This window comes from Hippichthys cyanospilos, chromosome 2 (assembly GCF_059441005.1).
Source record: "Hippichthys cyanospilos isolate Australia breed blue-spotted pipefish chromosome 2, RoL_Hcya_1.0, whole genome shotgun sequence".
In the NCBI taxonomy this organism is placed as follows: domain Eukaryota; kingdom Metazoa; phylum Chordata; class Actinopteri; order Syngnathiformes; family Syngnathidae; genus Hippichthys; species Hippichthys cyanospilos.
In genome coordinates this window covers 3813539-3837873 of record NC_142370.1, presented here as the reverse complement: position 1 = coordinate 3837873, position 24335 = coordinate 3813539, and the positions used below count along the sequence as shown (strand labels likewise).

Here is a 24335-nt window from a genome sequence, read left to right as displayed (position 1 = left end):
GCTGTCAATCAATGTGTGTGTTCTTTGTGATGGGAATACAATTCCTTGCAGCTGTAACTACATTGGCACAACACCAGCCTTGGACCAGGCAGAAGACTGTGCGTGCCGTAAAAAACAAAAACAAAAACAAAACCAGACACATATTAATTTCTGGAAGGAGCACGTAAAGTCTGTGAATTTGGTTATAAAGGGCTGAAAGAAAGAAAGAAAGAAAGAAAGAAAGAAAGAAAGAAAGAAAGAAAAACTCCACCCACGCGCAGACTCGAGACTTGTGTTCTGCGCATAAATGGAGACAAAAGTATCACTTATTACAAGTAACACAAAAAAAGTTTACGAGCTGATTTTAAACTGAGAAAACCCGTTAAGGTCAAGATTGTCAACCATTCCTACAATTAACTGTACATGGTACCTCTTTTTACGAAATTAATTTGTTCTAGAAGTCATTTCGTAACATGAAATTTTCCTAAGTAGAGGCGCTTTTTACATGTAAATTGCCTAATCCAGGGGTGTCAAACACATTTTAATCATGGGTCAAATTGTTCTTCGAGTTTCTATCGGAAGGTCGTCATGGCTGTGAATTCAAAAGGGGGATTGGTTTGTTTATAAAAAAAATGCTTGTTGTTTCCTAAAAACGAAGTTGAAGGCAACTTGCAAAGTTGATATTTTAGTCAGAAACGTAGTTATAATTAGAACTTAGCGGGCCACGTAAAATGATGTAGCGGGCTGGAATTGGCCCTCAGTCCTTGAGTTTGAGGTATGTCTTTATTATACCAACAATTTCACCTTTCGTATCCTGAACATTCTTTCGGACGTGATTTTTCGCCACCAGAATTTTTCGTAAGAAGAGGCATTCATAAGTAGAGGTACCACAGTATTAAGTATTTAAAATACATGATTCAATGGGTATATGGTGTCAAAATGAGTATTTCAGTCCTCTGTGAGTGTTTCCAATCCAGTTCTGATAAGTGGAATAGCATTCCTAACAAACTGCTACTGCACTGGTAAATAAAAATTCCACATGCCAAAAAAAAAAAAAAACAGCCAAAGAATGAGTCATACAGAATATATAGCACAGCAGAGACCCGCACCTGCATTCTGTTTCTCATCAAACATGATCTTTTATCCGACTTTTTTAAATTAATGTATATATTATATTATATATATATATATATATATATATATATATATATATATATATATATATATATATATATATATATATATATATATATATTTTACCACAACTGGATGGATGGATGATAGATGGTCATTCTCGATGAAAAATCTAAACTTACAGAGCTCACCCATTTATGACGACTGTTTTCTTTTTGATTTAAACGAACAATTGCTCGGATCAGCAACACCATGTCCACAAATATTAAATCACCGTTATCGTAATACTAAAAACTAATACATGTCTGAAAATCATTATTAGCTACATTTGCACTTCTTATTTCTGTCCAAGTTCAATCACTCTTCATTTAATGAAGGTGCAACATTTTCTAAAAGACAATATTGCAGCGAGCTATACCCACACAAACTCATACTGTTGCCATCAATGTCTCACTGAAGATCTTTTGATAGATTTAGTAAGGACAGAGGTGAAACTTGCTAACAAATGGACAAATGAACCAAAAAAAAACAACCCAAAAATCAAGGCAACAATATGACAGATATGCAGCCAGAAAACCGTGCGCAAAATGCTACAAGGAGGGACAATGCAACAAGACACAGATGACCAAGGAGAAAGCAAATTTTCTGTTGGACCTTGGCGGGTCTGGGAAGGACCTGAGGAAAACCAGCTGAAACCAATCACAAGAAAGAATTCGCTGAAACGGATCGAAACTTATCGAGCAAAATCTTTTTAAAAGTTCTCTAAATAGTGTTACTCAAGCTTCCAAATTGCTTACAACAATTTTGTACACCTTAGTCTGACCTGAGGGGAGCAGCAAGGGTCTTACCGACTAAAGCTATCCAATTCAGGAAGTAACGTTCAATGACCAAAATAGCTCAAGTGTGAAGCACCAATTTTTCAACTCGGAGCACGTTAGACAGATGCCAGTTCACCTCCTTTCAAGCCCAGCCCAGACCATGCGTCTACAATCGAGTGATTAAGAAAGTCAAACCTACAGGTTGGATACAAAAGATCTACAGTAGGAAGGAAGCAAGGAAGGAAGGAAGCAGATGTTCATTATCTATCAGCATGCAATAAGCTCAAATTTGAGAGGGTTTTTACATGGTTGTGTCCAGTGGACCACCTTTCCTGGTGTGACATCACATCAGCACCGTATGAGCCCTGCTGATGGCTGCGAGCACAATCTCTGCAATATGTCTCTTTGAGTGTGCTCCAGAAGGTCCAGTAGTTGGCTGGGCGTCATGAAACTTAAACTTCTATTTCTGTGAATGTTCTGGAGGTTTAATATACAAAGAACCCCCCTGAAAATAGGGAAAACTTCGGACAATCTTTACTCTGTGGCAGCGATCATTCGCGGGTGGAATTTGGGACCCATCACGTTTCGACGGGGTTCAGAGCCGATGCCGGGAGTCATGGCTGTAGCTGCCCGGGGAGCTGCGGTTGCGGTGTGGCTTGTATGCATCCTGATAGGGGTCCTGGTAGTCCTGGTAGGGGTCCTGTACCTCTCGGCTGTGCTGCGAGCCTGACGACATGCGATTGCGTCCCTTGTGCGCCCGTTCATTATGGTAGTTTTCGTCAGACGTCATCAGGTTGCGCCGCTCGTTTGCAGTCGAATGGTCACTCGTGTGGTTGCTCTGTTGCATTCTTTGGCTCTGCTATTAGAAGGGACACGAGTAAGACACGATACAAGTTTTACTACGCGTCAAACCAGCGAGAACCTGAAACTGTCGGGCCATACCTGCAGTCCAGAGATATTGGTAGGGTATGCTGTGAGAGTGCTGGGGCCTAGGTTCCGTCCCAGCAAGGGGTTCAGGGGTGTCGCCATGGACGTATGCGTCGCTTTCCAATAGGCCTCGAGGTATTCTGCAAGATGCTCACACGCATCTTCTAGCTGGTTCTCATCTAGGATGATGTCAAACATTTCCTGTTGGCAGCAAAAGGCTCAAAAGCTATTACTCGTTGTCATTTCGATGAAAGCAGAACAGTAAGCTGGCAAAATGGACACCTACTGGAGGACACTGAGCAAGCTTGTCAGCAGCCACCAGTTGGACATTCAGGTGTTTGCTCTGGGACTTCCCTCTTGACTTCACCAGCCTCTGCAGAACCTGGAGGACAAAGGACACTGATCAAGCCTGTCAAGTCAAAGTCAATTGTATTGTCAATTTCTTCACATGTGCTTAACATACAAAGGACTCAAACTAGACTTGCTCAAGCTCACCTTTGGCGAGGATACTTTGACGTGGACAATGATAGGGGCCAAGGAAGTCTTGAGGAGTTGGGCTGGGTGGTTAATAGTGTCAGCATCCAGCACTACCAGCTGCAATGAGCGGGCCAACTCAAAGATTCGCTCAATCTCACTTTGTACTTCCGCTGGATGACACAAGACATGAGTGAGGAGTGGCTGAAGATGCCAAAAAAAAAACTTTATCTGTTGCAACATCTAGCTTTCTATTAGAAAGCTTTCAAAGTGTCAGTTCTTACCTAAACTGGAACGGGTGTTGGACCGCTCTATAATGGCCCTTTTGCTGGGATTGTTGAGGACGGACCTCTTGGCTAAGGATATATCTGCAGTGACTCGAGTGATTGATATCCTGCAAGAGTGAGGCAATGTGAAGATCAACTTGATGAAGAAAAACCATAAAAGTCTTTTATTTTTCTTACCTGCCATCAAATCTGTGCTTGAGAAAGTCAAAAAGCGCTTTCTGCATCATATCAGTCACCTGAACAGACAATTTTTACATTAGTAATGTTTAATCCGTCCATTCAACCATCATCCCAACGTGGATCGGGTCATGAGTGCAGAGAAGACCAGACTATCAGACTATGCTCTTCCCTATTGCAGACCACATAGAGGGGTTGAACTACCTACAGTAACAAAGTCATGTTTGCAGCCACAATTTATCACAACAGGGGACTTCTCAATATAGCGCATCTATCTCTAAACGTGTTGTGTAATCTACAACCTGACTGAAGTAAAAAATAAAACCATCCGACATTGAAAAAAGAAAGGAAGAAATTGCCACAAATATACAAGAAGCATTCACTTTCATACGTACAGTACATCAATTACTTGCATAATGTCTTTCACATTGCTTCATCCATCTTTCATCTTTATGATTTATTCTGTCCTCAAGTGTTAAGCTTGGTTTAAAATTGACTTGTCCACGAGCTCCGTGCGGCTCCACACATCAAAATGACACTATTTTGGCAACCACACCCCTCCGAATGGAGTCTACGCGAGCCAAATTTTTCGCGACACGTACTGTAATGGAAAATGAGTATTAGTATAACATTTTATTTTTCATTGACTCCCTGGCTTTAGTATTAACAAAGGCCCTTTCACTTAACATACATGGGAACTGTCTGATTTGAGTCCAGCGCTGCATAATTATTGAAATTTTGTACTTCATGGGTTTTGCTTCTCGTCTTTTAATTACTTCTACTCTGGGGTCTTTTTTTTTTCTTTTTAATCTTGTAGGTGTTCACTACTGTTTGACTGTAAAAGAGTCTTCATTTTTACTTATTTCGGCACACTCCTTTGCAGACCACTTAGCTTTTCTATAAACTTTTGTATTTGAAGCTTCAAAAAATACATACTCAAACAGACAATTTGGACAAAGGACACGTTTTTCCAGACTATTTTACTCATCTCACCGACAATCCTAAAAATTCCACAACAGTACCTTCTGGAATTTCTTTATGAGAGGAAAACATGGTGGACTAACTATTGCTTACAACTCCTAGCAAGGAACCACATTGGAGAGGGATGAGAAGTGTGTGGAAAAAAAATTAGATCGTTTGAATCCCCTGGGATTCTCTACCTCTATTAAAGAGTGGTGTTGTTTGTATGCTGTAGATTCCATTTACTGCCACCTCGAGTATGGGAGAATATTTTATGACTGTGGGGCAATGCCGCACTGAATATGAAGTGCTGCAAAATGCGTGCTGGCACGTCAAGCATAAACCAAGCTGGACTTTTGCTGCGGTGTTTTTTTTTAATTTTTTTTGCTGTATAACATTTAAGTGCAATGCAAATGCAGAAAAAATCATTTTGCATTATGCCAACAGGGGGATTTTCCCTTGAATTAGGAAGTAAGAAAGAGGAAAAGGCTTCAATGCATGGATTTTTTAGTTTCGTTGTATAGGAGTTTTATCAGAAAAATCTCTATTCTCGTTTTTCCTGTAATTGTTCAGACCTACACAAGTAAAAATTTCTTCTTTTGTTACCACTCATTTATTTTTTTTAACTGTTGAAAGCAAAACTGGAGTTTCCAGAATACCTGCCCCCACTGCTGGAATAATTCTGAGAAAAACACACAAGTACCGTATTTCTCATAGTACAACTCGACCTTCCTTGTAAGTCGACCCCCCACCCCGTTTTTTTTAACTTCAATTTGGGTGAATTTTACAAAAAAAAGAGTATAAGTCTACCCCTGATTTTAGTGTGGTACTTCTCAATTATATTTTTGCCAAGCGTCCCTCTGGGAAAGACAAAACCTTTCACAGACATGTGGAAAAAAATTGGTCTGTTTTGAGTTATGCGGTTATAAGTCAACTCTCCCCTAATATGGGGGTTGAAAATGAGGAAAACAAACTCGAGTTGTACATGGAGAAATATCTTATACCCACAACTGCGTTTGCACCTGACTGGAAGAGAATGGAAGAGTTCAAACACTCTCAGAAGACTGTGGTGAGAGCTTAAACTGTATATTCAGGCAACCCTGATTATCCTGGTAGAACCTTCATAACATTGCACATCAGCTGTAATGGATCACTTTTTGCTGTAATGCAAAAGTAGTGTTTTACTTGGTACAACTGAGAGTAACGCAATGCAATAAAATGCATTTTTCACCTGGAAGTGCTGTTTTCTCCCCAAATTCGCCAAAAACACAGTGAAATTGAAGGAGAAAAGTACAGGGCAAAATGTTTTCTTTCTGTTATTAGCACCCACTAAACTGGAGACAATTACGGCAGCAGCAGGCGACAGTTTGAGTATGGACAATACGTACACAAGATGGACATACGCCCATTACTTTCAGTTGGTCAGAGATAAAGACAAGAAGAATATAATGGTTAGGTGCACTTTGCACCTAATTTTCACTGTACAATTGTTCTTAAGTGTCATGTTCTGTTGGTTTCTGTTGTGGGTTTTCTGTTTCTGTGGTTTCTATGTATTTTCAAGTTGTAGGTTCATGTTGTGTTTTCCCCCCGCATCTGTCGTTAGAGTGATTTGATTCTCCTGTCAGCTGTGTTCCAGTCCTTCGTGTGTCTTCCAATCAGCATCTCCTGACAGTTGTCTCTCTCCCAGCTGTTGTGCGTTTCATCTGAATATTTGTATGTATTTAAGCACGGTCTTGTTCCCGCATGCTGACAGATCATTGTCTCGTGTCATTTGTCTGGGTTCCATAGTCGCATATACCCTGTCTCTTGCCACCCGTCCTGTGCCTTTGACTGTGTTTTCCCGTGCCACCCGCCCGCTGGAGTTTCCCGTTTCACCTGCCTGTAGGTATTTTTTGAGTTTTTTTGCGGTGCTGTTTGTTTTTCGTTCCTGCCTGCCCTGTCACAAACTATGGATTTTAACTCGCCCTTCCGGTCTGGATCCACCACCCCTTCTTTCGTGCCTGCCTATCTCCCTGCCTCGCCCAACTGTGACAATTAAGAGTTCATAAATAGTTGTGATCAGTGTGTATCAAGATGAAGCATACAAAAAACTCATGTTAAACAATACGTTAAACACAATAACGATGATGTAGGCTAGCTGCTATCGTTAGCTCAATCTATTTTTCAAATGTCTGTCCCTCACTACCCAACTGAATTTGAATTGGAATATTAACATTGAAATTATGGAATACACTAACTGTTTTTGCCTAAAGCATGAACAATACATCACTATGCTGTGAAGCTAAGTAATTAAGGGATTAAAATGCAACTAAAAGATGTTGCATCTTGTCTTTAAAGGTTTACAATCCAATACAGATGAAATGATTTGTACTGTTTTTTATGGCGTTATATTTGTGCCACAATTACGAGCGTGCGGATAAAATTTTGAGCGTTGAAAATAAAACTGAGTGAGCGAAAACAGATTTTGAGCGCAGAAAAAAAGTTATTGAAAAGAACTTTCTCGCTCCAAATTTCTTTTTGCTCGCTCGCAATAGCATTCTCGCGCTCAACATCTCGCTCTCGTTGAGCGAGACCAAGCTGTCAAAGTATTTTTTCAAGCTCTGATTGGCTGGTTTTGTGGCACAAACGTAACGTGTGAGCAGAACTGAGCGAGCGCAGAGGACAACTCAAGCGAGCGAGAGCTCGATGATGAGCAAACGCGATGTTGAGCGAGGGAGGGAAGAGTATCGCGAGCGAGAGCAAGATGTTGAGCGAGAGAGGGCTATCCCGAGCAAGCAAAAAGGAATTTTGAGCGAGCAATTTCTTTTTCTGTGTTCAAACTCCATCGGCGCACGCTCAAACTCTTCATTCATTCATCATTACGCGCTCAATAGTTTTTTTCTTGTGCTCAAAATCTGTTTTCGCTCGCTCAGTTTGATTTTCTCCGCTCAATTTTTTTTTTCGCCCGCTCGTAATTGTGGCACAAATATAACGCCATAGTTTTTAGGCTTAAACCAGTGCTTCTCAAATAATGGGGCGGCCTCCCCCGGGGGGGGGGAGTGATGCCAGGGGGGGGCGCGGATGACCCCAGGAAAAAGGCTTTGTTTTTGTCATGTGGAATGTAATTGCAATAAAGTAATAATTTTCATCATTTTCTTTTAGTTTCAGGCACTTTGGTGCACTTGCTTCTTATTTTCCGTTTTAGACTAAGCTGTAACCTGTATAAACACGATAAAAATAATTAACAGTTGTTGAAAGTTGATTTATGTTGCGTTTTTCTGTTGTTAATGTTAAAAAGGATACATGTGTAGGTATACTTAAACAATTTTCATCAATAATAATCTTATTTATATTCAGTTATTCAATGCATCGACTGAGGGGGGCGCGAAAAGTTTTCTCTTTTCTAGGGGGGGCCTGGCAAAATATAGTTGAGAAACACTGGCTTATCCCAACCTTTCACTGGATGAGTAATGAGCGTAATAAGCTCCATTTAGAATGGCAAATCCATATTTTCAGTTATGTTGGTGACAGTAATATAAACGTAATGCAATAGTAGTGTAAAGCCTTTACATACAGTAATATTAAAATGTAACAAATTACTTTGAAACGACAGCAATAAGTAGTAAATAATGCATTACAATATAGTATATGTTTTATAGGTTTTCCAATGATGTATTTATGGTAGCGTGTTTCTGACATGTGCTTTGTGTGGTCCCTCACCTAGGGTTAGGGTTAACCCTACCCTTAAACCTTGGGTAATTCTGCCAGAGGCATAAAGCCCCAGACATCTTAGTTTCTTGGATTACTTGGACACACAAATCCCTCCACTATAAGGTGACACTCAGGAAGAAAGGAAGCAGCTAACTCAGAGAAAACCCATGCAAGCAAAGCTCACATAGTTCCTTCAAGCTCACCTCATAACCCTTGAGCGAGGGTCCCACCAGCACCACCGGTCTCATGGAGGGTACCACATCATATGGAGGGATGTGCTCCGTCTGTCAATTCAAACATTTAATTAGCAAGTGGTGGGAAATGAGCGAGACAAGGGAGCCAAAATGACACGATAAGACAGCTTCAATGGGCAGCGGATGAAAGTGGATCACAATCAGATATTAAAATGACAGGCTGCTCTTGCATGATGCGGAATCACTGAAACCTTGTTTCCATCAAGAAATAAAGTTCAATTTAACTCAGCATGATATACAGTAGCATATCCTAAGTACTTTGTGTTTCCATCGCAAAGTGTGTTGGTGGGATTGTGTAAACTGTGTCGGCCAGATACGTACAGTATACTTTGTGCAATAATGTCCTATCCTAGACAGCTCTGTCCACTAGATGGCAACAATTATTAGGTACAGATATATCAGATCGTAATAAAGCTGTAAAACATCCGGCATATGCAGTATTTCTTCAGCATCTTGGTATTACTCACAAAAACGAAACACAATGTAATTGAGGAAAAGTATTTTGTGGTCATCACCTTCTTTTTGATAGGGACTGGCATGCCTCTGCTGCCACCCTTTTGTTATCCTTCAGCAGCAATAATATAAAGGAATTACCGTAATTTCCCAAATATAAGACACCATTTTTCCCAAAAATGAAGGTCAAAATTGTTGGTGCGTCGTATAAAATTATTCAACACCATTCGAGAAAGATTGTGTCAGCCACATAAGTTGAGTACTGACACATGGATGTGCGTTTTTATATCGGCCTTATAATAATTACTGTAGCGGAACAAGCTAGAGCGCGGACGTCATTTGGCTGTTAGCAGCTCACAGCAGCTCTTATTAGCTGAGACTACAACTGCACTATTTTCTATTAAAGAAGCAAGCTGACTGAACTACCGTTCAAGTCCATCCCTGTTCACTCACAGAAATATGACTAAAACTGAGAGGACATGGAAAGATTTTCCCTTTGACTCTTTCATTAATTGCGATCTTTTGGTCTATACACACAATCATAAACTTGGTGAAACACGGATGCTGTGCAACTTTGTGTATTTATGGTAAAACGAAGAAAAAGGAAAATCAACTGTTTTGAGCGCTTTCAATATTACACTAGCGAGGCATTCATGGACCGCTCACAATGTGGGAAATCTGAAATTCACAAATCAACGCGCAACAAATAAATACCTTTTAGATATGACCGCCAGAAAATATAAAGAGTTTACAAAAGATAAGATTTATTCTGATTTCCTTTAGTTTTTACATTGTGTCCAAAGTGCCGTGTGTCTTATACACAGTAACATAGAAAATTTGACCCCAAAATTAAGGGTACGTCTTATACACAGATGTGTCTTATATTTGAGGAGGGACGGTAAATCAACCTGCAATTATTGATGAAAACAAGGCTTAAGTGTAAAACGAATGAAAGAATGAGGAGCAACATGTCAATGTTGTCTGCAAACAGAAATTCAACAACTTCATTAAATTTGTATTCTTAACCCCTGGGTGCCCGGGGGGTTTTCTGGCCTTATTATCACTCAACTTGGGCTGACTTTGAAAGAGTCATAACATTGTCAAATATAAATATATATTTACTCTCAATCTCTTTACTCTCAATTTACTCTCAATCCCTCAATCCCACAAAAAGTGTAAAAAAAATAATGGCAAAAGCAACTACGCTGTACATTTATATAATTATGAAATTAAAATATGAATTTTATTGTCACAATTAGAATATTCGGACTTTTGAAGACTATTGCATTAGGGGAATCCAGACTAAGCCAATCATCAAGTCAATGAAATGCTTGAAAACGTCATAAATTGGCCGCTGGCACCATCCAGTGGTTTTGGGGTGTCAACACAAAAATATCTATTGCACCCCATTTGCAAGTGGCCGTTGAAAGGGTTGATGAAAAAAATCAATGGAAATGCATGATAAAGCATTGGGTTTTCAAAATTGACAATATTTCCAATTTGAATGGCAGTAAATAAGCCCTACATGGGTTAAAATGGACACATATAGGGTGTACCTCTCAATTTCCTGTTTGCAAGCATTTAGAAGGGACGGCAGCGTGGCATATTGAAAGTCGTCATGTTTTGACAATCTATGCAATATTTTAGCCTCCTTGTTTTATTTTATGCCTTTCCTTTGATATAACACACCAAAACCATCAAAAATCCAGAGTTGGGTCAAAATCTCCCCCAGGGGTTAAAGATGTGACGAAAGACAACTTTGATACTTCAGGGAGCCTGAAGTATGGCGCTGGCCGTGATATGTGGCCACTTGCTGCAGTGCCACAAGCTCCTGTCATTCTGCAATGGCCACAAGAACTCATTGGGTGCCAACTTACCACTTTCTGTTTCTGCTTTCCTGTGGAGGGAAAAGAAGACAGTGACAGTGTCGTCAGTGGCTGCTTGGGAAGAAGTCACCAATAAGAAACCTTGCGTGCCTTGAGCAAAGAAAACCTAGCAACTATCAACTAGGATCAAGAAAAATGTGAGAAAAAGGTTTCTATGTTCCTATTATATTCACAAAATCACATGAGTGCTGTTCAGGGGGGATTCATAGTCTTGTCGTTGGATTCACACTGTGGTAAGCCCCACTCTCAGAACGCCTGCAGTCCTCAACTGGAGGAAGAGGAGCATCATGGGAAAATGTACCAACAACCGTCGGCAGCGAACTTAGGCTCTAAGCAGAGACAACGGGAAGTCTTTATGCTCTTATTCTATACTCTTGCGCTTCGGGAAGCTCGTCTCTAAGAAGGCAGCTGGCTATTTAGGGCCCACACCCCCTGCCTGATGCGCTCACCTGCCGAGGATATGAGAGGTCGGATAGAGGCTGACACCTCATCCTCTACACTGGAAGAGGAGTTCCCTCCAGACTTACTGGAAAACACAAGAGGGGGATAAAGAGAGACAGAAACACAGCGTGGCATTAATGCGGAAAACGTGAGAAAGCGTGAGGAAAGGTTAAGGGATCAGTCCTGGAATTCCAGCTACAGTCATTTTGAACGTGGAGACGCTTTGGTGGCTGTCGCCAAGCTAGAAGAACGCTGGAGCTGTCCAGTCCATCGAGATTAGCGTTAAGTTCAACTTTGAGGCTTGAAGAAGCGCATGAGTTATTGCACAAATGCTGGGTGACATAACCTTCAGGACACATTACGCACGCGATAAAGCACACACAAAGTTAAAGGGACCCCCTACTAGAGCCACTGAAAGCCACTGTGTGAGTGGAGGAGATGTTTTGAAACAGGCACGAGTCAAACAAATTTGAGAGTCCACGTGAAAACTGGCTGGTTAACCTGAGTTTTACTTGATTTAAAAGAGGTCCCAAATTTATAACAACTTTGGAAATGCAAATCAAACATGATTTTAAATAGAATTTTTTGAGAAATAAAAACAAACAGCAAATGCGATCATTTCCATTCACTGTCAAATGCTGAAGTCTGTGTTGGAAGCATACGCACATTTACTGCACTGCTACTGCAGCCATTGGAATCACAGTTCTTACTGAAGTCTTTTTTCACATATCAGTGAAATGTAAACAGAATTTAGTGGGTTTTTTGTTTGTTTGTTTTTATCTGGGGATGTTTCCATAGTTTGAATGCAATATTACCTGGAGAAGTCAAAAGTTCAACTGAGTGGTCCCCAACCACCTGTCCGCTGTCGGGTACCAGTCCGTGGACCAAATGGTACTGGGCAGCATGGGCTGCACCCGAAATAATGATGTTTTGGAACTGATTTAGTTTATCCTTTGACAGTTCATTCATTTGTGCTTTGTTTGGCTTGATCTTTGTTTTTTTTGGCACCACTTCTGGCCACTGTTAATATTACATTTTGTAGTGAGGAAGGACGGTGCGGTTTCGGTGGAGAGCGGTCACTGTGACACACACGTTGTTCTGTCTCTGTGAAATCTGGCCTACGAGTGTCTGTAACTCTTACTTTCTTTGTAAGAATGTTGTCATGTATAATCATTCCAAAATGAATTTGTTTGTTGATCCAACAACTTGTGACTGTGGATAACATGCTAGCTAATGTTAGTGCTTATCTTTAGCATGTTACAGTATATAGTGCTGCCTTGTATGCATTTAGGTCGTTAGCATTTTCGTTTGTGCCAGGTGTTTCCTTTTTGTATATGTTAACATATGCAAAAGTTTGACATTGATAAGAGCTCATTTGCATATAATTAAAGATTTGTATTGAAATGAATAGCATTTGTAATTCAGGCTTAATTAATGTAATTTTTGTACATGTTTGAACATCTTGAAGCCATCAGTCCACGTTGAAAATCTCAAGCATTGACCGGTCCGTGGCCATATAACGGTTGGGGACCACTAGTTTAACTCATAAACAACTGACTACAGGAAAACAAATTCAATAATGTGAAATAACAATGTTAAATAACAATGTACAGCATGGTCGTCTGCTACTTACCCTTGGACTCGTCCTCTTTTCTGCTCCTGCTGAAGCCTGATGTTTTCCAGCTTCAGGGGGCTGGGGATGAAGCCAATCTCGCAGCCCTCTTTCACCAAGCGTCCAATCCACCAGTCATTATTGAACTTCTAAAAACAGAACACGCAAACCACTTTTCTTCACTATTGACGAAAAACTAATTGCTTATTAAAAAAAAAAAAATGTCCAAAAGAACCTCTTTTATGTGGAGAAAATCCTTGGCATCGAAGGAGATGGCTGTGGCGGGAACTGGTACATCCTCATCCAGAGCACCACAGTAGCTGACATTGGTCCTCACCGCAAACGCGACAGGTTTGCTCTGGAGACAACAGTCACATTTTACTTTGGGACAAGAAACGTACCTGAAGTCTTTTACCAATCTAGTGTATGTGCCCATATGTGGCTACCTTGGCTCTCTCCAGCTGAATTGTGGCCTGCTGTTCCCGCTCCTGTCGGCTCTGTCCCGGTCCTTGGCTCTGGCTTGGGCTCTGGCTTTGGACCTGGGCCGGCACGTCACGCTCCTCCTCCAAAGAGACATCTGAGTCTGATGGTCTACTGGTATATGAATCAGCTGAACCCTGCAATCATGTCATGTACAAAAGAGGTTTCCTTCAGCTGTCTGTAATTAGAAATACGGTGGTACTTCTGATTATGAAATGAATTTGTTCTGTAAGTAATTTTGTAAGAGAATCTTTCATTACTAGAGCCGCTTTATACATGTAAATGGCTTAATCCGTTCCAAGCCCCCAAAATGCTCCTAAACCCTGTAGATGAATATGATTAAATTATAAAAATGCATCAAAAACGGCAACAAATACATATTAGAATTACTGTACATTAGTGCATAATTATCAAAATATATCATGTGAAGAATAAACAAAACAAAATTAAAAAAAGGTCCTAAACCATTTAAATTAATCATATTAATTAATCAGTTGAAAAAATGAATGCAGTTCACTTGCATTGAGATGGTGCTGTCGTGTTGGTGATGAGTGCAGAAAGAGAGAGAAAGAGAGCGAGAGAGAGACACCTTTTTAAGATGTTTAATTTTTACGCTTTTTGTTAATCTAGTGATTCAAGAATCATTTATAACTCTACAGGAGCAGTGATATTTATTTTTTTGAATTTATTTTGAGCATGTTACATATGTTTAGTTTGGGGTCATGCAAAGTACTTCCTGTGTGATGTCATCGCTAAAGTAAATGACGTGCTAACAACGCGTACGTCAAATGCAAAACCCAATGTGATACATGATATGTATGTTTTTATGTGACTATGTACAAAGTTAGCCATAGTTAATGTCAATTTTATGTTTGTTAGTTCGAGGGTATATGTTGTTGGTGGGAAGTGTGGATGAAATGAGTAAAGATGAAAAGTGGAAGACCACAGCCAACATCAATGCAAAACCTACTGTATTGTCTCGTTTGTGGGCAAGCCGGCAGATTGATAAATAAAAATGCGTCAAAAACTGTAACAAATACGGTAGACATCACGGGTTGTGATGACATCGTATTACAGTCATGTTGGTGTGATTGCTGGTGTCTCGTGCATCATATTATGTGCCAACAATGTCGCCTTTCGTATCTTGAATTTTCTCTCGTTCGTAAGTAGAGCTACCACTGTAATTAATTTAAGGATGTTTAGAATGTTCAGTACTCCATTGAAGATTGGGCAAAAAATGAGCATGTTACAGTGTCTCACGACTGATGGCGAAGCACTTTTTACTACTGTGTAGCAACACATCCCTGTAAAAATCTATTCTATGTCCAAGCAAGCCTCACATAAGGTCTAACTCAAGCAGACTGCTGGATTGTGGCTTTGTTAGGAAAACATGGGTGTCCAAATGGTCAAGCGTCCATGTGCAAACACACACACACACACACAGACACACACATGCACGCACACGCACACACACACACACACACACACACACACACATGCAAACACACACAAAATCCACAGGCAAAATAGTATTCTCTGCTTGACTTGCTCCATTTTGGTATTATTCAATAAAAGGCACATTTTGTTAATTTTATGCGTCCACATCAGTTCAGCAAAGCGTGCTTAGCAGGGGAAGTCATCTGGGTAATGGCTTTTTTGAGGAGACAAAACGGTTACTTCAGCTTGACTACAAATTTATAAAAGCTAGGCTAGAGAGTGGAATTTAAAGTGGACTGAGGTTGAGTTGCAGAAAATGAGGGCCAAAGCTGTCTTCGTTTTCTGTCTCTCCATGACAAATAAGCTGTGCGTCTTAACATCATTTTTACCCTTCATGTCGAATCACTAAGAAAGCATCTTTCCATTTATGTGGATGCTTTGCAGCATCCGAGGCCTCGTCCAATGGAGTAGCTTCAGCATGTGACTCATCAGCATCACAATCCACTTAATGACATCACAATGCGTGATTCTTCCAGCCTGGGCAGAGCCTACACAACGGGCCTTCTCAGGTGGAGTGGAAAATGCTTAGTTGCATCTATTTTGAGCATTGCCGTGTCACAATGAACATCTGTCCGTCTTCTTCCTTGTACCCGGATTAGCTACTTTTCTGGGAGTGTCAGAGCGATGGGCACTAAATTGTGTCAGATTGCAGCAGTAGCCGCACATCACAAGCTCACATGGGGGGGGACATAGATAAAATTGTCAGAAGACACACATCAGCGGCCATCTGCACCCCTATCTTTGTCACACACACACTCACACACATACACGCACACGCCCTACCCCCTTCCAGCAGAGCCCATTATGAGACTATGTTGTTAGCTCAAAGGCCTTTTGCCTACGCTAGCTTGGGTGAGCAGATAGACAGGCAAACACTCACCGCCTCCGAGTCTTCAAATCCATGCAGGTACAAATTGTCATACATGGAGGTTTGTTATTCCAATGCTTGCCTCTGACACAGAATGAGGGGGGAAGAGCAAGTGCAGAGGCAGAGGAGGAAGGAGGGGGCGCCAGAGAAGGGGAAAAGGATGGATGGGATGACGACAATTCCCCCTCTTCACAGCACAGAAGGCTATATATATAGAAAAAAAAGGGGGAGATCTCTCTCCTCCGGTTGGATGGCGACTGGTCCTCTGGAGCCTTGATGGCTGCAGCGTCTTTCTGGTCCCACAGAGCTGCTGGCAGGCTCACATTATAGGATAGAGAGACACTCCCTGGAGGTAGTCCAATCCTGGCATTTCATTTCAGCGCATACAGTAGGCAAAGAGCGAAGAGCAGCAGCAGCAGATCCTGCCTCAATATCCAAGCGTGATGACTGAGCAAATGTGCACCAATGTGATTGGCTGACTAAATAGCCAGTCAACTCGGAGGCAGCAGAGTTCAGTAGGGGAGGAGGGTGAAGCAGCCTCCTCCATTTCCCTTCTGAGCCCGTTCGCAGAGAGCTGAAAATAATTAAAAGAACCAATAACAATGAAAAATAACAATATAATAATGATGTTTTTATCTATAAAAGGGGTATTGTGGTTAAAGTTGTAAGTCTGGTTCATTATTGCCAGTATATTAAAACTATGTAGCTATGTAATTTTACACAAACTTAATAAATATTTTGTTTTATAATCCATCCATCCATCCATTTAGACTTCCTCCACACCCCAGCCACTTTATCCAGCTCTCCTGGGGGAGTCCCAAGACATTCCCAGGCTGACAAAGGATTTACACTGCAGGGGTGTCAAACTCATTTTTATCATGGGCCACAATGTAGTTATTCCTTCTGTCAGAAGGCCGAAAAGACTGTGAAGTCAAATAAATTTTCAAGTTTGTCATGCACTCACACAGTTTTAAAATCATAGGCCAGTAAAAACTGTTCAAAAGAGAGATTGAGAACACATAAATTGCTGTTTCCCTGTCATGTTATGTTCAGGCAACCTAGAATAATTTAATAAACAACAAACTGGAAGGAAGACAAGTAGCTTTTTCTTGCGAGGAGAGCAGACAGGGACCTGCACTTTTTCAGGTCTCTTTCTCGTCTAACTGCCCATCTCGTCTGCTCCTCATGTATTTATTTGTGTTGACCCTAGTTACAAAGACATTGCTGCCCTTAAGGATTGGGGGTGAGAAATGGCAACAATGCAAACAATTATTTTGTGATCATAGGGGTTGTAGGTGCGAGTCCATCATGTAATCTTCTTTCCCAAGAACATAAAGAATGACTCCATGCTGTTCTTCCCTTACTGACGTGCTAGCTTCTCAAATGTTTTCCACAATCAACTCCAAGAACAAACCTCCATGTCTAATAATTTATGAACATACTTATTGCAAAAAACAAATATGGGATAACAATATATACAATTATTCTAACATCCAATTTTAAAAAGTTCAAGTCAACTTGCATGCTTGGTATTTTAACCAGAAACTTGAAGACAAATCAGCATTTTGCGGGCCACATCAAAATGATGTGGCGGTAACCCCCGGGCCTAGAGTTTGACACCACCTTCTTATGACCTCAACATCCCTAATAAAAAGGAACAATCTCACCCTGCAAACAGCTAAATGGACTCAGTGAATGCTTTATACAGAAATATTAGATCATTTTTTCCAAATCATGTTCAATATTGTAGGATGCTAAATGTAATGCAAAAGGAACAGACAAACGTAAACATCCCTCATATAATATTGAATTCAAACATTGATTACGCACCTGTGAAAGAAATCATACACTGTATTAGGTTGTTATCATTATGTGTTTATTTCTTGTGTAGAATAGTGTGCATTGCTACCCATCAATGCAGCCCTAGTTTATCTCGCCCCAGTCCTTAGATAAAGCTGTTGACGCAGGCAAGTGTGAGTCGGGACCTTGGCCCAGCGGTTGGTGGCGCCCTGCTGGCTCTTTTTGTTATGTCTCGTAATGTGCAATGAGAATGTACGCCAAGTCTTCCCTTTGTCGGCGGAGAAAAGTCAATCTTGGTTGGTCGGAGTTACTATTTTGCAGCTTAGAAGCTGGGCTTGTCCTAGTCTTCTTTTAAAGATTATCCTGACAACACCCGATCCAAACAGTTAGCTCATCAGCATGCTTTGCAGAATCCTGATAACGACCCTGATTTGAATCATGTGGTATGGTTGAAGAGAGACATCGAAACAGGCTGGATTATGGGTCTTCGGGACCAGACTTGGCCAGCCTCGGGATAAAGGAGGGAAGCAGGAGCACATTTTATACTTCCCCGCTACAACCATAATCTTGTCCAACCTGAACCTATATGATTTTGCATCAGATACAGAGCAGGTGAACAGTACACCCACAGTAAACAAAGCTGAGAGCTGCTTGTGTGGGATATGCATGTGACTGTATGTGATTTGTATAGTCCGATGATGTAAAACTCTGTTTATGACTGTTGTATGTGGGTCCGGAGTATTTGACAAATCTCCACTTTGGCTGGTATTTATGGACACTACGTGTTCAATGGAAAAAGAAAATTCAGGGGGAACACATCCTGTTTGCAAAAAAACCCGACAACGAGTAGACTAGGCCTAAGACTAGACCTGCTGCTCCACATCATTATGAACATATCGACTTTAAAAGGGAGCCTTGGCAAAATCCAACCCTTACCTCAATCCCAGCCAGTCCCCGCAAAATTGTCTTACCTCCCATGCCAAGCCTTTTTGCTCTCATTCCTCTTTTGCCTGCCTGGATTCTGCCCCTGCCTGCTCATGAGTAGTGATGGCAAATTGAGGTTTTCTAAAGCGCTGAACCTTTTTTAACCACTGTGTCATAAACTGGTGCACTAACTATAGATTCATTCATTATCCTTGGGTGACATCTACTATCAGTAAATTTAATTGTGCATTTGGATTCATCATTCAACAAAATCCCAGCAAATGCTCCTTGTGTATAGTTATAACACTTAATATTATAGCAATTTAGGTTCAAGTGGCAATTATTCAAATGGCTGCAGTGCAACTATGTTTTATGACTTGGTTATTTGTACTCCTTAAAAAAAATACACCCATGAAGCAACAATAAAAAAACAAAAATAAAACTTTGAAATCTTGTTTGTCATTCACATTTTGTTTGAGATTAAACTTGGTGCACTGAATGTTTCGTACTTGACCCTGTGGTTAGTGTGCTCAATGCTTGTGTAACTGTTTTTATTGAGGTATTTTTGCATGGTAGAAGTGCCCATTCGATGCCGCTCTCCAATATGTTGAACAGGCCATGTCTGAACCAGCTTTATGCTAATCCTGTTTTTATCAGTGTTGATATTGCACCTCATTTTTGTAGCAGCACTGACAAGAACAACTAATTTTAAACAGAGATTGCGCTGAATTACTTTCTGCTGAATGAACACGGAATGCTCGTGTATTCTACCATTTTTCTGTAACGCCATATCAAAATGCTCCCACACGTGAACGCTTCCAGGATGGCTCCATCACTCAAAAAGTCCAAAACGCCGAATGTAAGACAACAAAAATGTGTTCTGTAGATGATGTATTGTTTCAGCTGACTTAAATACAACTGCTTTTCGCTCAGAAGTTTCAAAGCCCGAATCTGTCAAAACAAAGCAGTCACCTCATGAGATTGAAATGAAGCGGTGAAGTGGTTTGAACGTCATCAGTGATGTCAAGTTAGGCAAGTTACGGCCCACTGCTACACTATAACTGGCCTATTGAGTTCGGAGCATGCTTCGGAGCTTCATTGTTAGAGGTGGCATCACTACCCATGCTTACTCGCATGCCTGCTGTCCGGTTCTGCCTGCCTGGATTCTGATCCTACCTGCCCCTGACTACCCAAAGGCTTGTTATCCTGATCTGTCTGTCTTGATTCTGACCTTGCCATTCCCCAACTAGCCTAACGCCTGTTGCCCCAGTCAGGAAAAAACTGCTCCGTGTGCCTCTGACAGGCAGCTGGACTTGGTCTCGGTCATCCGGTCTTATCCAAGCTGAGGCACCATCCCCAATGTTCATGTGATTTTATGGTGCGTGTCAACCAGGACTCAAAGCCTCACGGAATTCCAGGCGGATATCTACCCTCAGGGACATGCAACAAAGGAGCTTTTAAACCACCTCTTTGACTTCAACCCAGGAGATAAGAGAGTCCACCTCATAATTAGCAGACTCTGCTTCAACAAAGAAAGGCATGTCGGTGAAATTGAGATCTTCAAAGATATGACACTCTGACAGGTGTAAAATTGAAAAATAATGATAGATGGATCTGAAAACGTGTGATGAATGACACTTTTTAATGTATGTCAAAGTTAAACTGCTGTACAGTATTCAGAAAATACATGAAGTAAGCATAAAAATAAATGTGAATGTTTTTTATTTATTTGTGTTGACTTTGCTGTGTGGTCGAATCTGTAACAAGCTCGTTTTAAAATGTTTTTTATTCTTTTTACGGTTAAATTTCCGTCTATAAATGATTACATTTGTGTTGGATTTTAGCAAACATGATTTTGGTTTTCTAAAAGAGGGAGTAGGCTTGATTAAAAAAAGGCTTCACTTCTTGTCTTTTTTGTTTAGATTAGATTAGATCAAATGGTGAGTATAAACAGCTATAGAAAACAGATAGATGAATGAATAGATTAGATCAGATTTATTGGTCCCACCTGAAAAATACTCATTGACTTTATACAATACAGAAAGGACACATTGCTCATCAAAGACAACATCAACATAAAACAATAGACAACAATCAAACACAAGACAAAAACATTGCAGTAAACAGAGAGGCGAGTTAGTGGAGCCAGCTACCGATGTTTTTTTTTTTTTCATCATTTTTGTACATCCCAACATGACCTAATGGCTGAGGCTAATGAATGAATGAATGAATCAAGCAATCAATCAATGAATTCTGTGAATACGGAGCAATAGCTGAGGGAGCAAAGGTTACAGGCATTCAATGTGGGTTTTGGATCCAACCACTTTACATGCAGAGATTTCTCCAGTATTGAGAAAAATTGTTCTTATTGATTGCTAATTCAGCCAATTGTATCAATAATTCTTACTGATTGCTAATTTGGCTAGTTGGACCCTATTTTATAGTCTCATGCTATGGACTCAAGGTCAAGCACATTGTTTGTTTTTTTGGTCTCTCTTCTGGATAGGATATTTCCACAGACTAACTGCCCCCACCCTCCTCCTACAAAGTGCGCTTGGACTGATCACCAGACTGCGCCTTCTCCAACAAGGATAGTATGCTTAACTGAAGGACTCTATTACCCAAAAACATACACGGACACCAAACCAACCGTCTCAAGTCAATACCTCTTTCGTTCTTGAATTCAATCCACGAGGTGTGACTGCTGATGGAAGTGCCGTGCTTGGCTGCTCCGGGCAGGGCCAGGTCATGGCCCCACTTACCCCACCGCCCCTCCCTAGTCATCTGCAGTACATGTTGTACTAGCTAGCCAGACAGATGAACCTTTAGCCCATCTTTTCTTAAGATCAAACGTTCTGGGATACTTTTTTTTTCTTTTTTTTTTTTTTACCCAGTCGCAACACCCACCTCGATCATACATACAATATACATACAAATATATATACTGTATATATATATATATATATTTTTTTTTTAAGAATTACTGAATTTCTTTGTTACTTTGTTGCCAGAGTCCCAACTCTTTTGAAATGTGTTGTAGGCCTCAAATTAAAAATTTGAGAATATTTACAAAAAAAAGATTTTTATTAGTTTAAATGTTCTATTTTTTAAATATCTTGTCTCTATAGTTTACTCAACTAGTTTGCAAATGATTGTATATATTTGTATATCTCAACTTCTTTGGAATTAAAGTTTGAATGAAACTAACTCCGAGAAATAGACGGTGCCAGTTAATCTTAAAACACTATTAACTGTCAACCGATGACAGTGCAATGCGTTGTTCAAATTAGGACGCAAAGGTGCTATCAGCTTCTAAATTGGAGTACTCTAAATCCAAAAGTTACTCATTGCCGTTTATGCCGTGCATGGGAGAAAAAGAAGCACTTATTCATGAGTGTACATGCATCTCACTGCTTAGCACCTGTCTGAGAATGAAGCTGGTGGAAGTGGTGCTGCCGTCAGACCTCTTCAGGCGGCTTCTCCGGGAGTAAGTCCCTCGGTTTACCTGGACAAAGCATAAGCAGTTTGAGAGATTAAGAGACAGCTGCAGGATTGGAAACATAGCATCTCCCATGAGTGCCGCTTGAGCTGACTGACAGATCGCCTGATCAATCAGGTGAGAACAGTAGTTACCCCCCCCCCCTTTTTTTTCGGTTAAAGCGGAGAAACTTCTTTGAGTCAATCGCACACAAGCGGCTGCAAGAGATCGGGAACGAGGAACAAGGAAAGAAAGCTTGGGGAACCACTTACCTTTTGTAATAAATTGTAATTTTATATGTAAACTCTGCTTTTTAATCATGTTTGGTCAGATACTTGCTTGACTTTGGGTCAAGGTCCAAGCGCCTACTTGTGGGATAGCTGTGGCTCACCTTGATACCGACTACGTACATTTAAGTAAGTAAATATGTGTACTACAGTAGTTCGACGTCTGGGGAGGGCCAATGGCATTTGTAGTTAATGTGAGGTTCAAGCAACCGAGAACATTCAATAAACAACAAACAGAAGGAAGACAAGAGCCTTTTACTCACGAGGAGTGCGAACAGGAACCTTCACCTTCTGAGAAGATTGATCCTCGGTACAAAAATCATTGCCGCCCTGAAGGGTTGGGGTAGACATTTGGCAAAAATCTCAACAATCGGTTTGTGATCGTGAGTGTAGTTTACGACTCCATCTTTTTCCCCAGGATCATCAAGAGTGACCCGTTCTACTTTGCCCTTTGGTTGGGTCACAAAGCCGCGGCCCCATTGTTCGGGTCACAGGCCAGTCTCTTTCTTGCAGCTCCTAATCTACGATTAAACTGAAGGCATAACAAACATACCAATCTACCAAAATACTGATTGTAAAAAACAAATATGGGATAACCTAAATGCAATTATGCTATAGCGGTTAACTCGTCCCTCTGGCATGCAGGGAAACTTCACAGCATGTCTCTCTGCAACATAGATTTATATTTTCATGAAAACAAATCTGTGATGCACTGAGGGCCCGATAGGGGAGACGCTGTATACATGTCACCTCCATAAATGCCAAATATACCACTAGACTCACACTCTAGAGACCAAAATTAATTATCTGCCAGCGATTCATCCTATTTCTGTCTGTGTCTCCAGAGTGAAAGCCAATGTCAGAGAAGTCAGGGCCCACTTTTCTCAATGTCTTTAACAAGGCCATTAATCTGGGTCACCATCACTCTGTAGCCAAATGCACCCAAGAAAGGCTAAAAAGACAGCTCTCTAAAAAGCTTTCTATTATAATTAGATGGCGTTCTTTTCACAGCAGTCAAGCCCTTTTTCGCCACCCATGAAAAATTTCTATAGCTCTACAAAAAAGTGTGACAGGCGAGTTAAGCGGTGAGAAAAGATTATTAAATCATTGAGATGTTGTAGAAGGGTTCCAGTGGAAAAAATGTTTGCATCAGTAAATACGATGCACATATTAACTGCCACAAAAAACAAAACGAAAATAATGTGCACATCAAAAGCAGTTTCCAACAGTTACCTGGAATATGGGCGCTTGAATGCCCTCACCAATCTTGTTCCGTATGTAGATGTGTCGGGACATTTCAGCCAGGACATCGGTCCAGACTGCCGGCTGCTCTGGTGCGGCCCAGCGGAGGTGTGACGGCTTGCGGGCTGCGTGATCCAGCTTCACGCCACACAGCGGGACATGGGCGCTTGCTGTCTAATCGTTCCTCTGCTATCCGTGGCGAGGACACAGGTGATCCTGCTGCTGCTATTGTGGGTTGGGAGGCTCGTGATGATGATGAAGATGATGATGATGAGTCTGATGATGGTGATTGTGACGCTCGCCCCCTCATAAGCAGATGGATTTGAGTGATAGATGGAAGGGGGTCTTTATTTAGCCTGTGTAGAAGGAGACTGTAATTGTAGGCTTTTTTTGGACACTGTAGATATTCCAGGCTCAATCTGGAAACAGACTCATTTGGAATAGTTTACCAAGTGTTACAAAACATACTATGTGACCATTGATCATTTTGAAAGTGGTTTTTTTTTTTTAATAATTTTCTTTATATTTATAATTTGCCTTTCTTTTTATTCATTTATTTTTTGGGGTGCCAAATGCCTTAAAATGTACCCTCAAAAATATTGACTCTGTTTGAGCATATTCTGTTACGCACCTGCTTTTCAATTAAAACCCAGAAAAAATAAAAAAG

The 24335-nt window shown here is 40.8% G+C and overlaps 1 protein-coding gene across 4 annotated transcripts; it reads right to left on the bottom strand.

Annotated features, from left to right (window-relative positions):
* Positions 1 to 1209: 1209 nt before the first annotated feature.
* Positions 1210 to 23882, bottom strand: LOC148426907 (voltage-dependent L-type calcium channel subunit beta-4-like). Of its 4 annotated transcripts, none has more exons than XM_088407484.1 (14): positions 23660 to 23882; positions 22083 to 22166; positions 13539 to 13709; positions 13328 to 13450; positions 13114 to 13241; positions 11489 to 11565; positions 11031 to 11050; positions 8650 to 8730; positions 3797 to 3855; positions 3617 to 3726; positions 3354 to 3505; positions 3145 to 3240; positions 2874 to 3059; positions 1210 to 2790 (listed from the first exon to the last, which is right to left on the bottom strand). In XM_088407484.1, the coding sequence occupies exons 1-14, from the start codon at positions 23720 to 23722 to the stop codon at positions 2527 to 2529; spliced, it is 1614 nt and encodes a 537-aa protein (XP_088263610.1). In that variant the 5' UTR covers positions 23723 to 23882; the 3' UTR covers positions 1210 to 2526. The 4 variants fall into 4 exon arrangements, with proteins under 4 accessions (XP_088263610.1, XP_088263611.1, XP_088263612.1 ...); XM_088407485.1 differs by having other exon boundaries at positions 1210 to 2787; XM_088407486.1 differs by lacking the exons at positions 22083 to 22166; positions 23660 to 23882 and adding an exon at positions 15950 to 16357.
* Between the last annotated feature and the right edge of the window lie 453 nt (positions 23883 to 24335).